Genomic DNA, 15,312 nt, shown 5'->3' with positions numbered 1-15,312 from the left:
TCGCCCTTGAGCTGAATTTTGAAGGAAGAATAGCTGAAAAAGGACGAAAAGGTTTATGGAAAGGCCAAGAGATGTGAGATCTCTTGGAAGCTTAGTGCGGTTCTATGATGGGGTCTCAGAAATATGTAAGCTTGGTATGGAAAAAAAAAAACAGACTGAACTGGGCTTAAATGGATAGGCATTCAACCACTTTTTCAATCAAACAATCTGTCCTGGGTGCTTTTGTATGCCTCGAGGCCCCAGCATAGGCCAGAGGTAGAAAACTGGCAACCTGTGGCTGAATTTGACCCTTTTGGCCGGCGGGGTGACCACTGGAACAGTGGTTTGAACAGGGGCAGGACAGATCATATAGTCTCCAGTCCCTCACATTCCTCATCCGACCCTCTTCATTTTATTTATATTACCTTCCTGGCTCTTTTAGGTATTTGAGTTTTCTTTATTTACATTTATTTTCTTAATGAAGTATAACGAACATACAATGTTATGTTAGTTTCACGGGTACACATTTTTGAGTTTTCAACCCTGATCTTTGCTGTAAGAAAAACAGATCTTCAAATCAGTGACACCGAGAGAAGGATCAACTCTTTGAGTAAACCAGATAAGAACTAAACTGAGTGGATGAAGAGGACCTGAATGAGAACTTTATCAGGGCTTCCTAACCTGACTCCCAGGGTGGGCTTTAGTTGGTAAATTTTGCCTGTGTACCCTTGTGATTTAGACTGCTTGGCTATGAATCCTGGCTTTGGGCTCTGTCACTGGTTAATCTATGAGCTCCAATTCATTTGTAAAATGGAGCTTGTTGGGATTAAAAGAATTAGTGCACAAAGTGATCTCAGTAGAAGGTAACTGTTATTATTCTTTCCTGGGGTGAGGGCATCTCAAAGGAGTTCTTAACCTAGAAAGTTGGCCAATAAATGGCATATAGGTGCTTGGAGCTATCAGGAATAACTTCCTTGCGTAAAACGAAGCAGCTCTCTATGTAAGTGGACTGCCGTGGGGAATCCAGAGGCCCAGGCTCTACTGCTAACTTGCTGACAGGACCTGACAAATTGCTTTAGTTCTCCGGCTGATGTATTAAAAAACGGGGGACTGGTCTGAATTGGCAGCCGCAATGCAGCTCCAGGGGCACTTTCGCTGGTGTAGGATAAAGACGCTCTGCCGCCGGGCAAGCGCGGAGTCTCCAAGAGGACTACATCACCCAGCCTGCTTTGCGCTTCAGGCAGCGCCCTACGCTAGCACGCGAGCCTCCTCGTTCCCCCAACCTCCAGTTACTGTCTCTCGCGAGAGGACGGGCCGCGCCGGCGGTAGCGATAGTGAGCTGTGGTGGTGGTGCTGGTGGTGGTGGTGGCGGCCGAGACGGCGGCGGCCATTTTGGTGGGGCCTCGGAAGCGGCGGCGGCGGCTCGCTGAGAGTAGCGTCTTCCATTTTTCCCACCCACCGCCCGCATCTCTGTGCCGTGAGAGGAGGCAGTGGAAGCAAGGCGGTGGCAGTAGCCGCGGGCCCCAGGGGAATTTAAAGGCCGCGAAGGCGGCAGCCAAGAGGGGGCCCTCCCCCCTCCTCGGCGGGAGGGGGGGTGGTGCGCACGCCCCCGAGGACGCAGGTAAGGAGAGGGAGACAAGATGGCGGACGCTCCACAGTTCCCCCTCCCCTGACGGGTGACTGCGCGCGCATCTTTCCGCCACCGCCTCTCCTCCCACCTTCCCGGGGTGCTGCGCGCGCACCTTCGGCCGGGGCCCCGGGGCCGGTGCGCGAGGCTGTCGGCGCGCGCCCATAGAGACAGGCTGAGGGGGGCCAGGCCGGCCAGCACAGGGCCCGGGCGCATCTCCTCTCCCCTCCCGCCCGTCTGCGCACGCGTGCCTGAGCGAGCGAGCGAGCCCTGAGAGGACGGACCCAGGTGCGCTCCTGCCCGCCCACCAACCCCATTCCCCCCCCCCAAGGGGCGCGCGGGAAGAGGAAGGGGGGCGTGGGACGAGGAGTCGGGGCGCGCGCCCACCATATCCAGTCAGTAACCAGGACCTGGCGGCACGAACCCTCCCTTATGTCAGCCCTTCGCGGTCTGGTGGTGGGGGGCTCCCTGACGGGTAGGGATGAGAGACTTCCCAGCCTGCAACCCTTGTGTGCGTGGGTTTGGGCTCTGGCGGGAGCCCCCGGGCGGTGCGCGCAGCCGGCTCTCTCCACTTTCAGGCGCGCACGCGCGGGCCCCTCCCCCAGTCTGTCGCGCACGTTGGGTGGGGTGGGAGTCTAGGAGGGGGCGGGGCTAGCTTAGGGTTAGTGGCAACTTGGGGCAGAGGTCAGGGGTCACGACGGGTCAGTCTGTTGGAAGGAGTTGGGAGAGAGCAGTGAAGCAAGGGGGGCGGTCAAGAGTTCAGGCGTCTTGGATTCTGGTTAGCTCGGGTCTTGTGAATCTGTTGTGGAGGAAGGAGTGAATCAAAGGCTGCACCGTAGTGAAGGAATTTCCTTAAACACTGGGGAAACACTTCCGGGCCTTTGGTGGGTTTACCCCACCTGTTTCCGGGGCATGGTTCTTTGCTGAGCGGTCTTTCTCACTTCTGACTTATCCTCTAATGTTTCCTGCTGCAGTTCTTGTGTTTGGGGAAGTGTCTCAGGGCTCAGGTATAGGAGTTACAGGGCCCTGCCCTGAGAGGAAGGGTGTATTCTCCTGTGATTTGTGCAGCCCTCATTGCAAAGGAGAGCCAACATCTTTGAGCTTCTGGATGTGACAGCTCTTTTTGCTTTGTTATTTGCTCTCCATTCAATGGTTGGAGCTTTTTACACTTAAGCTTTTTAAACTTTTTTTTTTTTTTTTTGCTTCACTTCAGTGCTTCTCCTCCAGCCAGAATCTTAGGTCTCTAGGGAATTCTGTTTTCGAAAAACATGATTTGCTTTTATTTTTCTGAAATGTGAGCTTTTCTTACTACTGTAACTCTCTTCTTTTCAACCTTTGATTTGGGTATACTTAAAAGCCTCAAAAGTGGGCGCTGGGTGGCTCAGTTGGTTGAGCGACTGCCTTCGGCTCAGGTCATGATCCTGGAGTCCCTGGATCGAGTCCCGCGTCGGGCTCCCTGCTCAGCGGGGAGTCTGCTTCTCCCTCTGACCCTCCCCCCTTTCGTGTGCTCTCTCTTTCTCACTCTCTCTCTCAAATAAAATCTTAAAAAAAAAAAGCCTCAAAAGTTGTTGTAAAGAAGGCTTTGATAGATGTTGGTAAATGCGGATTGGTTCCTCACTGCTGTTTTCCTGCCCTTCTGTTTGTTTCAGGTGTGATTTCCCTCAGTACGGCGGCACCGTGGAAGTACAGACTTTCACAGGGGGTGTGGTCTCAGCTCACACAGGTGAGGGTTCAGATACTGTTTCATGTACTGATGCTAATGGGAGAGATGTTTGAGATAACGAGGGAAATTATAAGTCAGTATTTTTGGTTTGATGATCATGGTGCAAGAACAAAACTAGACGTGTGGATAGAGAAAGGTCTGATCACCCTGGTTCTCCCAAGGAGAGTAACACGTTCTCCATGGTTTTGGCATCAGACTACCTGAGTTTCAGTCTGTCAATTCCTTACTGTGTGACCTTATGCAAGGCATTTAGGTCTCTGTGTGTGCTGACTTTCTAACTTATAAAATAGAGTAAGTATTAGAATGCATGCTTCATTTAGGTTAGGGATATTTTTTGTCTGTCTTTATCGTTAGCATATAGAAGGAACTAAATAAACATTTGTTAAAGGTGTGAAAAGTACTTGACTTACAGGGTAGGTGTGAGGATTATAGAACATATCAAGTTGATGCTTAGTAAACTATGACATATAGTGGAAGCTCAGGAAATGTACGCTATTATCATTGTTCGTTATCTTTATTCTTTAACATTGTTCTTGTTTGGTTTTGTTTTTTAAAGATTCAGTAATCTTTTTAAATTCCATTTTTACTTTTTTACTCTATTTTAGGTGCTCCAGAGGCCGGTGGACCTGAGCGGAGGCTGGGACGCCCTAGTGGGCCCCGGGCCCTGGAAGGCGGGTCCCGGTGGCCGGTGGCCCAGAATGAGGCCAGCTCCCAGCATGCCCTGCAGCCGGACGCCAGCCCCTCGGCCAGCAGCAGTGGTGATAACGACCCAGTCATTCTTCAGGCGTCCAAAGAGGAGCCTGGGAGTGGGACCATGCAGAGCAGCCCCTCCCCTGCTCACCCTCAGCTCCCAATCCTGCAGACACAGGTTTGAAAGTGGGGAGGGTTCTTTCTCTGCTTGTGCTTTGTGAGCTGTTGGGTCTGAGGCAGAAAAAAAATGTGGCAAGTTTTAGCCACATTTTCATGATCCTAGCTATATGTGTTTAGAAAATTTTTGGTGCTCAGGTTGAGCATCAATCCTATTAGATACTCACATTTTTTTTGACAGTAATATGATACTGATCACTGATAGTGTAGAAACTCCTTGTTACCTGAAAAGGGTTCAGTTAGGCCAGGAGTTTGGGACAACTTGCCTAAGACTGTGAGCTTTGAGAGTAGCTCAGTTTCTTTAGGAATTGGAGCAACATAAACGTTATGGATGGTGTGTAGTGTTGATACTTTTCTTATACTAAGGAACTGTAAGAGTAGAAAAAATGCGGCTTTTGAGAGTATATCTATACATAGGTTTGCAAAGAGTAGGCTTTTGACCGGTATGGATTTGATACTTATAATTTTCCTGAACAGCTGGGGAATTTTGTGACATACGGTCTTTTGTCATTTAACTGAGGTAGGAATTTCAGTGGCACGCCTGTGAGGATAGTGTGCTGGAGTGATTTTCATGAGTTTTTTCACTGTCCACATTCAAGTGAGACTTTGTTCTCTACTTATTATTGTTCGTTCAGTACCTTGTAAAGTAAGAGGTGAGTATTTGAGAACATTGACCAACCCCACGCCCCTTCCCACCTTCCTAGTAAAAGAAACTACCAAGATTGATGAAGAACATAAAGAGGTTTAAGTGATCTTGGTGGTAGTCATTGTTGCTTTTTGAATTTGGTGATAACAAATTTATTCTAATAGGTGAATCTGCCATACTTGCTGTGTAAAGGAAGGAAGAATAGGGAGTTGTTTATGTGAGTGGAATTCTTGAGTTTCTGAAAGGATCATTAGCGTTTGAAATCACATGCTATGGTATTATTCTTGAATTTGGGAACTGTAAATGTCAGGCTATAACTCTTTTTGCATGCCAACCGTCTATAAACTTGGATCTGTTATCTTGAACACCTCATCAAAACATTACCCAAAAATTTGTGTGTATAAAAACGTGGTTGGTCATTTACTCTGGAGTTTTTTTTCTTGTAAGATAGAATGAAATAATATGATGAGAACTTCTCATGGTGCTAAGCATTCATTTTTTCTATCATTTTCCGTTTTTCTAGATGGTGTCGGACGGCATGACAGGCAGCAATCCTGTGTCCCCTGCCTCATCCAGTTCCCCAGCCTCTAGTGGGGCAGGCGGCATCTCCCCCCAGCATATAGCTCAAGATTCCTCTCTGGATGGACCTCCAGGGCCCCCAGATAGTGCCACAGTGCCCCTGGAGGGGCTCAGCTTACCCCAGGCTTCTGACCTGGCTAACAAGGGCCCAAAGTGGGAGAAGAGCCATGCTGAGATTGCAGAGCAGGCCAAGCATGTATGTATTGGGAAGGCCCATGAGGATTCTTCTTTCCTCAACTTCTAAGTCCCATGAGCATTTTACATTTCTTTCCTTGTGGTTTTAGAGTATAGGCTGTGCCTTAACGTGTCTTGAGCAAGTTGGTTAATCTCTGAGCCTTCCTTTCTGTAAGGTAGAGGTGGCGTAGTAGTCTATAGACTGTTGTGAGGTCTAAGTTAAAGGAGAAAATGGACATGAAAGTGCTTTGTAAACTGTAAGGTTCTTAATATTTACTAGTTTCTACTTCTCATTTCTATTCTCTAGCCTCTGTTGCCTTACCAGCAGCATTGGCATCACCTGGGAAGTTTGTTAGAAATGCAAGTTTGTTCGTACCCCTCTTCCACCCAACAATTTAAAGCTCAAGTGTGGGGTCCAGCAATCTGTCTTAAAAAGTACTCCAGATGATTTTTTTTTTTTTTTAGATTTTACTTATATGAGAGAGAGAATGAGCAAGGAGAGCAGCAGAGGGAGAGGGAGCAGCAGACTCCCCGCTGAGCAGGGAGCCTGATGCGGGGCTCGATCCCAAGATTCTGGGATCATGACCTGAGCTGAAGGCAGATGCTTAACTGACTAAGCCACCCAGGCACCCCCACTCCTGATGATTCTGATGCATGCTTAAATTTGAGAGTCATTAGTCTAATACCCTTGTCTATCTTGGTTTTTTTCTTCATCAGGTCATTTAGTTCCCTGCGTTATCTATGGCCGTTATTTCCTCTGATTTAGTTTTTGTCAGGAGAGAACAAGAATAGTGAAGGCGGTTATCTTGAGTTTGTTTTTAAAGATTTATTTATTTTAAGAGCACCTGAGTGGCTCAGTCAGTTAAGCATCTGCCTTTAGCTCGGGTCATGATCCCAGGGTCCTGGGATCGAGCCCCACGTCAGGCTCCCTGCTCAATGGGGAGTCTGCTTCTCCCTCTTCCTCTGTCCTTCTCCCCCTGCTTATGCACGCTAGCTCTCTCTCTCTCAAATAAATAAAATCTTAAAAAAAAAAAAAAAGATTAACTTATTTTAGAGAGAAAGGCAGGGGGCGGAGGGACAGGGATAGGGAGAAAAGCCGAGTGGGGAGTCTGACAGGGGGGCTGGATCCCACAACCCTGAGATCATGATCAGAGCAGAAATCAAGAATCCAGTGCTCAACTGACTGAGCCACTAGGCGCCCCAGTTGTCTTGAGTTTTTAAGTCACTTTTGTTGATTTCAAATGCTTTTACTTTTCTGCTTATGAAATTTAACCTTTGTAGAAACATATTACCTTTTATCATACTATTTAATTTTTTTATGGGTAACTTTTCAGTATTTTCACCAAAATGTATGTTTTTATAAAACATACATTTGTTTTGTAAAAACAAATCAGATGGTGTATGTTGGGCCTTATATTTCCAAGCATGAATGTAGTCTTTCTCAAGCGGAATTCGACAGTGATGAAGATCCTTTGTATCCAGTATATAAGGAAGGGTATACTCCCTGCTTCTCTGGAGGTTTCCCTTGGAATATGTTTTCCTCAGTCTTTCCTACGTTCACGGGGCATGGAGATTGAATGAAATAATGGAAAGAACGTGAAATCTGGTGTCTGGAGTCATTAGACCTATTTTTAATTCCCAGCTCTTATCACTTCCTGGTTGTGTGATCTCAAGTAAATCACTTAAATCTCCCTGATTTTATTTTCCCCCCTCACTTGAAAAAGTTGTAATACCTACTTACTTGCGGGATTGGTATGTGGACTTAAGACGCATAAAATACTTAGTCCAGACAGTGTCTATATATAATCAGTGCCCAGGAATTCAGCTGTGTTCATGAGGTAGCATATATGTGCATTAACTTGATTGACCTAGCTCTTCCTCGTTAGGAGGCTGAGATTGAGACTCGGATTGCTGAGCTGCGGAAGGAAGGTTTCTGGTCACTGAAGAGGCTGCCTAAAGTGCCCGAGCCTCCCCGCCCCAAAGGCCACTGGGACTATCTATGTGAGGAGATGCAGTGGCTCTCTGCTGACTTTGCTCAGGAGCGACGTTGGAAACGGGGTGTGGCCCGTAAGGTATGTCAGCAACTGGACCTACCTTCCATATTTCTTTTCCAGGTTTCCTTTTCCTCGATAAGTGAGTTGGTTTGAAGGGAACCAAACAGAACAAACAGTATTGGGTGCATACTAATGCCCATAGTCTTAGGAAGCAAGCTCTGACTTCTCGGATTTCTTGGACTTGATTATTCTCTTTGCTCTTGATTTGAGGAGGGAGTAGGAGACTGGCCTTGGAGTGTTTTCACTCTGGTTCCTTATTCCCACAGGTTGTGCGCATGGTCATCCGGCACCACGAGGAGCAACGGCAGAAAGAGGAACGGGCTCGGAGAGAAGAGCAGGCCAAGCTACGCCGAATCGCCTCCACCATGGCCAAGGACGTCAGGCAGTTCTGGAGCAATGTGGAGAAGGTAGGCAGCAGGGATTGGGAAAGGGAAATGCCTTAGGTTTGCTTAGTGGATAGCATGGTAGCAGGAATGATCAAAACATCTTGAGGGGCGCCTGGGTGGCTCAGTCATTGAGCGTCTGCCTTCGGCTGAGGTCATGATCCCAGGGTCCTGGGATCCAGTCCCGCATCGGGCTCCCTGCTCCGTGGGAGGCCTACTTCTCCCTCTCCCACTACCCCTGCTTGTGTTCCCTCTCTCGTGTCTCTCTCTGTCAAATAAACGAAATCTTAAAAAAAAAAAATCTTGAGAGAATGAATATTCTAACTTCAGGCAACTCTAGTGACACTTCTGTTGTGCATTGGATCTCTAGCATTGAGTGCTATGAAGAAGAAAGAAATACAGTGGAAAAATACGGTCCTGCCTTTGGGGATTGTTAACAGGACTTCTTGATCCCCCTAGGCCCTCTGTTGTCTGCAGGGCATTCAGCATGCTTTTCCTAAAACCTTTCAGTGCCATTTGAGTTTAAATACCATCGAAGTTTTCAGTAATCAAATTGTTCTCATATGTTAGTTTTATTTCTCAAGTACCACCTGGTTTCTGTCTGTATTTTCAGTCTTGTTTCCTGCCAGTTCCTTTTTTTTCTACCTCAAATATTATTTTTTTTGCACCTCCCTGGTAACTTACCCACGTGCTTTCTGCTGCCAGGAATGCCTTTTTCCGCATGCCCACTTAGGGAACACCTACTTAGTCTTTAAGATTCAGCCCCAGATACGTTTGTAAATCTTTCTCTGCTGCCTGAAATTAAAGTGGCTTTTCTCTTTCGTGTCCTCCCTTTGTGCTTTCCTCAGAAGCACTTTTAAGGTCATTTAGTTTTTCCCTCTTGAAAAGCCAGTTAAGGGGTGCGGCTCAGTCGTTAGGTGTCTGCCTTCGGCTCAGGTCATGATCCCAGGGTCCTGGGTTCAAGCCCCACATCCGGCTCCCTGCTTGGCGGGAAGCCTGCTTCTCCCTGTCCCATTCTCCCGCTTGTGTTCCTGCTCTCGCTAATTCTCTTTGTCTGTCAAATAAATAAATAAAATCTTTAAAAAAGAAAAAAAAGAAAAGCCAGTCAAGAGGCTAGCACAGAGGAAGTTTCCCTAAATGTTGGGTAAAAGGATACATGAATAAAAGATTATCTTAGGGCACCTGGGTGGTTCAGTTGGTTAAGCAACTGCCTTCGGCTCAGGTCATGGTCCTGGAGTCCCGGGATCGAGTCCCGCATCGGGCTTCCCACTCAGCGGGGAGTCTGCTTCTCCCTCTGACCCTCCCCCCCATGCGCTCTCTCTCTCCCATTGTCTCAGATAAATAAATCAAAAAATAAATGAAATATTATCTTAGTGACCCATCCATTTCATGCTATGGCAGGTGGTGCAGTTCAAGCAACAGTCCCGGCTTGAGGAAAAACGTAAAAAAGCTCTGGACCTGCACCTGGACTTCATTGTGGGGCAAACTGAAAAGTACTCAGACCTTTTATCCCAGAGCCTCAACCAGCCGCTAGCATCCAGCAAAGCTGGCTCTTCCCCTTGCCTTGGCTCTTCCTCAGCTGCCTCTAGTCCTCCACCCCCGGTTTCCCGGCTGGACGATGAAGGTGTGTGTCCTCTTTGGCTCTGTTACTCTTCCTCACGTACCCTTTCCAGAGCTGAAAACCCACCCTGTGGCTTGCAGGGCCCCGTGGACTTTGTGACCTTGTTCTCCTGCTATAGATGGGGACTTCCAACCCCAAGAGGAGGAGGAAGAGGATGATGAGGAGACGATTGAGGTTGAAGAACAACAGGAAGGCAACGATGCAGAGACCCAGAGGCGTGAGATTGAACTGCTTCGACGTGAGGGAGAATTGCCATTGGAAGAGCTGCTCCGTTCCCTCCCCCCTCAGCTGCTAGGAGGGCCTTCCAGCCCCTCGAGAACCCCCTCATCTCGTGACAGTGACACTCGAGATGGGCCTGAAGAAGGTGGTGAAGAAGAGCCCTCTCAGGTGTTACAGGTATAAGGGGAATGGGTAGAGGGAGGACTCAGTGGGAGCAGAGGTAGAGGTTCCAGGGCTCAGTTCTGGTTGATAAGGTCGGTCGTGGTTTTCAGGAGTCCTCTCTGGTTAAGGGCAGTTGGCTCTCATTTAGGGATGGATAGGGAATAATCTGGGTTTGGGGAAAGTTGCATTCTGAGGTGGGTAGTTTCTGATGCAGTACTGGAAGAGCGTATTGTACTCTACTCTTTAATTGCTATGTGGTCTTGAACAAAATACTTGAATCTGGTTCTGGCCATTTCTGTGAAATGGTCCTAATATTCCCTATTGGTTTGTAGGTTTGGAGCTGGGATGATAATCTTGAAGTCTTTTCGGGACTAAGCTGTCTCTTTCTCATGTGTATGAGTGTGTGGGGATGGTGCTGGGGGCCTGTGTTTCTTATCTAGCACTTTCACAGATCCTCCTCCAGGCAGTGGGGCCAGGATTTGGTAGCTGGTGCTGAAAGAAAACCCTTGGTTGCATCCTTGCCCTGGGACTGTGCCAGTGGCAGCTGTCACTCAGTGGGACAGAGAGGCTGTTCTCTGACATCGTGTTCAACATTGTACCTTTCTCCTGCTGCTCTAAGCTTAGGTCTTCTCCCTTTTCATCCTTTGCCATACAGGTGAAGCCCCCACCCTCTGTCACACAGCGCAACAAACAGCCTTGGCATCCGGATGAGGATGATGAAGAGTTTACTGCCAACGAGGATGAAGGTCAGGCTTGTTCTCTTTATCCTATTGCCCCTTTTCCTTTAAATTATCTGGACCTAACATTTCATGCTTTCTCCTCTCCTCAATTTGGACTGGGTCCTATGATTCTGTTCCCATTGATTTTGCTTCGTTCTCTTTCCTAGCGGAGGATGAAGAGGATACTATAGCAGCTGAGGAGCAGTTGGAAGGGGAGGTGGATCATGCCATGGAGCTGAGCGAGTTGGCTCGAGAAGGTGACATTCACCAGACATTTACTGAGCATTCGCTTGGTGTCTCTTCTGTGCAGAATGCTAGGGATAAAGAGATGAATAAGACACCTTTTATCCCCTTTGGAGGAACTCCAGGTCTAATGACGAAGATGTAAATAAATAATTATAAATAGAATGTGATGATTGGTTACGATGGAAGCTTGAACAAAGTGATACGACAGCTTAGTGGAGCTAATGCAAGAGGATGTTGGCCATGTTTGACTTGTACCTTACAGAGAGGTTTAGTTTGATGTTGTCCTTCCCAGTGGAAGGCAGCATCATCCATAGTTCTAGCCCAGGCTGTGGGCTTGGCTGTAGTGCCTGGTGCTGAAAGCAAACTCTTCTGTCTCCCTTCAGACATAAGCCCAGTAGTGTCTGTAGAAACCTAGATAAAATGAACTGGCACCACTCAGACCTCTCTTTCTCCTTTACCCCCTTTCCCTTGAAGCACCCAGAAGCTTATCCGTTGCTTCTTCTCCAGGTGAGCTATCTATGGAGGAGCTGTTGCAGCAGTATGCAGGAGCCTATGCTTCTGATGCCTCTGGGAGTAGTGAAGAGGAAGACGAAGATGAGGTTGAGGCTAACAGCTCTGACTGTGAACCAGAGGGGGCCCTGGAAGCCGAAGAGGCTCCTCAAGAGGATAGTAGCAGTCAGTCAGGTGAATGTGTGGTCATGGGCACACCGGAGGGGAGACACTGGAGGAGTAGGTATGGTGAGTGCTAACCCTTGGTCTTCTGCTTTAGAATCTGCTGAGGAGCAGAGCGAGGAAGAGGAAGATGAGCATTCAGAGGAGGAAGAAACAAGTGGCAGTTCAGAATCAGAGGAATCTGAGTCTGATGAGTCTGAGGAGTCTCGTTCACAGAGCCAAGCAGAGGAGGAGGAGGAGGAGGAAGATGATGACTTTGGGGTGGAGTACTTGCTTGCCCGGGATGAAGAGCAGAGTGAGGCAGATGGGGGCAGTGGACCTCCCACCCCAGGACCTGCCACTACTCTAGGCCCTAAGAAGGAAATTAGTGACATCGCTGCGGCAGCTGAAAGTCTTCAGCCCAAGGGTTATACCTTGGCCACCACGCAGGTAACCCCAGACACCAGCTTCTGCTTTCTCATGTCTTGACTTTTTTGTTTCTCAGTGACTAGTGCCTCATTTCTGCTGTGATAACCTTTCTTCCTCCCTACCAGGTGAAGACTCCCATCCCCCTGCTCCTGCGGGGCCAGCTCCGGGAGTACCAACACATTGGGCTGGACTGGCTGGTTACTATGTATGAGAAGAAGCTTAATGGTATTCTTGCTGATGAGATGGGGCTAGGCAAGACAATCCAGACCATCTCCCTTCTTGCCCACTTGGCCTGTGAAAAAGGTAACGAGGCAGAGCCCTCCCTCTTGGGTCTCCTTGGCCAGCTCCCTGCGAAGCCTGTTTAATGGTGATTAGCTTCGGGATGGTGAAACACTCACTGTTCTGTGCTATCTTGGTAGCTTCATTGACTCTGGTCAGGAACTGTGGAGATGCCAACGTAGGTGCTAGGATTCTTGGCGGGGGGGGGGGGCATTGAGATAGAGTGGGCAGCGTTCTGCCTGAGGAACTAGAACAGAGCCCCAGAGTTTGTATTTCCTTAGTATCTTTCTTTTTAATTCTTTTAAAGTTTTTCTATTTTGTTTTTTTAAGTTGAGGTGTAACTGACAACATTATGTAAGTTTTGGGTATCCAGCATAAAGTTCTGATACTAGTACGCATCGTGAAATGATTAGCAGAGCAAGTCTAATTAACGTCCACTACCACTCAGTTCCAAAAACTTTTTTTCTCTCGTGATGAGAATTTTTAACATCTCTTTTAATGATTTTCAGATATGCAGTCCAGTATTATTATAGTCACCATGCTGTACATTTCTCTGTCTTTTTCTAAACAGGTAACTGGGGTCCCCATTTGATCATTGTCCCCACCAGTGTGATGCTGAACTGGGAGATGGAGCTGAAACGGTGGTGCCCCAGCTTTAAAATCCTCACTTACTATGGAGCCCAGAAAGAGAGGAAGCTCAAGCGGCAGGTTCGCGCTCCATGTGATCGATCACTCCCCGCCTCCCACTGATGCCTCTTTTACTCTTAGGCCCTTTCCTCAGAGGAGTTCCTTTTCCTCTCCTCTCTGTTGCTGCCTTCTGCTCCTGGGACTTTCTCTTTTCTCCATACCTGATTTATATCCTTCGAGGACCTTAGCATGTCTTTTCTTATCCTTTCTTTTCTTTTCACCCCATCGTCTGCTGCTTTCTTCTGATACTTTAGGGCTGGACCAAGCCCAATGCCTTCCATGTGTGTATCACGTCTTACAAGCTGGTGCTGCAGGACCACCAGGCCTTCCGTCGCAAGAACTGGCGCTATCTCATTCTGGATGAGGCTCAGAACATCAAGAACTTCAAGTCACAGCGCTGGCAGTCACTGCTCAACTTCAACAGGTGGAGATGGAAATGGGGATCTGGAGGAGGGTTGACTTGACCTGAAAAGTGGGATACTCCGAAGGTTGGGACCTTGCTGATCATCCTCCCTCTAATTCCCTCTGTTTCTTTGCAGCCAGAGACGCCTGCTTCTCACAGGAACACCATTGCAGAACAGCCTCATGGAGCTGTGGTCCTTGATGCACTTTTTGATGCCCCATGTCTTCCAGTCTCATCGCGAGTTTAAAGAATGGTTCTCTAACCCCCTAACTGGCATGATTGAGGGCAGCCAAGAGTACAATGAAGGTCTAGTCAAACGCCTCCACAAGGTAGGGCCTGTAACAGTTTGGCAGGGGTATTGGTAGTGGCAAACTAGGGCAGTATCTAAAAAAGCTTTAGGGAGAGGGATGTCAGTGTTGGGCTGAATTCACTCAGTTGTCAGGTGGCAGTGTTCTAGTGACTGACCCATTGCCAAATTGAGTGACTTCATCTTAGTCATCGTTTTACTTGTTTTTTTCTAATAGTGACATTTCTGTCTCTGTTCTCTGAGTAGAATGATACTGCTGATCAGTCCTTGCTTAGATTTCTTCTTACCAGGATTTCCTCAACTTTCGTTGGGTTCTCTCTTTTTTTTCTTTTGTTTTCTCTGGCTCCTCTTCCTTTGTCCAGCTTTTTTTTTTTTTTAAGATTTTACTTATTTATTTTAGAGAAGGGGAGGGGGAGGAGCAGAGGGAGAGGGACAAGCGGACTCCGCAGTGAGTGTAGAGTGTGATGCGGGGCTGGATCCCACGACCCTGAGATGATGACCCGAGCTGAAATCAAAAGTCAGACACTCAACTGCTTTGTCCAGCTTCTAAGTAACATGTCTCAGCATTCTGATGAGACAACTCTTTTGTCTCAGTTTATATGTCTTAAGGCTTTAAAGACGCTCTGATTTGTATTTTTACTTTTTTTTTTTTTTTTTAAAGATTTTAGTTGTTCATTTGAGACACAGAGAGAGAGAGAGCATGAGCAGGGGGATAGGCAGAGGGAGAGGGAGAAGCAAGCAGGCTCCCTGCTGAGCCAGGAGCCCGATGTGGGGCTTGATCCCAGGACCCTGGGATCATGACTTGAGCCGAAGGCAGACGTTTAACCATCTGAGCCACCCAGGCGCCCCTGTATTTTTACTCTTAACCAGTCAACCTGTATTTTAAATTTCTCACTTGATATTTTTAATTTAGAGATTCTCTTGAATACACTATTTAAGCCAAACACCTCAAGTCTTTTTTTTTTTTTTTTTTAAAGATTATTTATTTGAGAGAATGAGATAGAGCGAGCATGAGGGGGAGGAGTGTCAGAGGGAGAAGCAGACTCCCTGCTGAGCAGGGAGCCCAATGCGGGACTCGATCCCGGGACTCCAGGATCATGACCTGAGCCGAAGGCAGTCGCCTAACTAACTGAGCCACCCAGGCACCCAAAACATCTCGAGTCTTAAAGCCTACTATTTTTGCTCCATTTTGTTCAATCACACCGTTACCTTGGTACATCAAACTAGAAACCAGAGTCTTTAGCTGTGTCTCTTTCCTTCATTATATTTCTATTTTCTATTTCTTCCATGTCATAAAGACCGTGTCCTATCAGATTTTACCTCTTCGGATTTCAGACTTGCCTTTTGTTTTCTATGGTGCTGTCACTGCCACAGTTTTTGTTCTCAGCTTCTCTCCTGGATTTACTTTCATAATATTATAAATTTACAGTTCGTCCTTGGAATGTAATTTGAGTTATCTTTTTTGCATAGTTACTCTGCCCTCGGTGTCTTTTTTTTTTTTTTTTTAAGATTTTACTTATTTATTTGAGAGAGAGAGAATGAGAGACAGAGAGCACG

The 15,312-nt window shown here is 47.4% G+C and overlaps 1 protein-coding gene and 1 non-coding gene across 5 annotated transcripts in view; both read left to right on the top strand.

Moving 5' to 3' along the window:
- The first annotated feature begins 1,290 nt into the window (after positions 1–1,290).
- SRCAP (Snf2 related CREBBP activator protein) overlaps positions 1,291–15,312 on the top strand; it is a 33,003-nt gene continuing 18,981 nt past the window's right edge. For 3 of the 4 annotated variants that reach the window (XM_073888152.1, XM_025853757.2, XM_025853759.2), the window contains exons 1-16: positions 1,291–1,600; positions 3,256–3,329; positions 3,935–4,197; positions 5,366–5,617; positions 7,482–7,667; positions 7,916–8,056; positions 9,434–9,656; positions 9,772–10,049; positions 10,690–10,780; positions 10,921–11,010; positions 11,507–11,683; positions 11,769–12,100; positions 12,205–12,382; positions 12,930–13,066; positions 13,300–13,469; positions 13,585–13,777. In XM_073888152.1, the coding sequence (XP_073744253.1) occupies positions 4,144–4,197; positions 5,366–5,617; positions 7,482–7,667; positions 7,916–8,056; positions 9,434–9,656; positions 9,772–10,049; positions 10,690–10,780; positions 10,921–11,010; positions 11,507–11,683; positions 11,769–12,100; positions 12,205–12,382; positions 12,930–13,066; positions 13,300–13,469; positions 13,585–13,777 (2,502 nt within the window). In that variant the 5' untranslated portion in view covers positions 1,291–1,600; positions 3,256–3,329; positions 3,935–4,143. Of the gene's footprint in view, positions 1,601–1,719; positions 1,895–3,255; positions 3,330–3,934; positions 4,198–5,365; positions 5,618–7,481; positions 7,668–7,915; positions 8,057–9,433; positions 9,657–9,771; positions 10,050–10,689; positions 10,781–10,920; positions 11,011–11,506; positions 11,684–11,768; positions 12,101–12,204; positions 12,383–12,929; positions 13,067–13,299; positions 13,470–13,584; positions 13,778–15,312 lie in introns of those variants that run through there. The other variant, XM_073888151.1, reaches the window with a different exon arrangement.
- On the top strand, positions 10,471–10,599 carry LOC112810533 (small nucleolar RNA SNORA30/SNORA37 family). Its single transcript, XR_003204852.1, has one exon. It is a non-coding gene; the product is annotated as a small nucleolar RNA SNORA30/SNORA37 family (small nucleolar RNA).

Source organism: Callorhinus ursinus, unplaced genomic scaffold (genome assembly GCF_003265705.2).
Source record: "Callorhinus ursinus isolate GAN/ISIS: 27379988/994484 unplaced genomic scaffold, GSC_fseal_2.0 scaffold87, whole genome shotgun sequence".
NCBI lineage: Eukaryota > Metazoa > Chordata > Mammalia > Carnivora > Otariidae > Callorhinus > Callorhinus ursinus.
The sequence above is the reverse complement of the archived record's forward strand: the minus strand, read 5'-3'. Positions and strand labels throughout refer to the sequence as shown.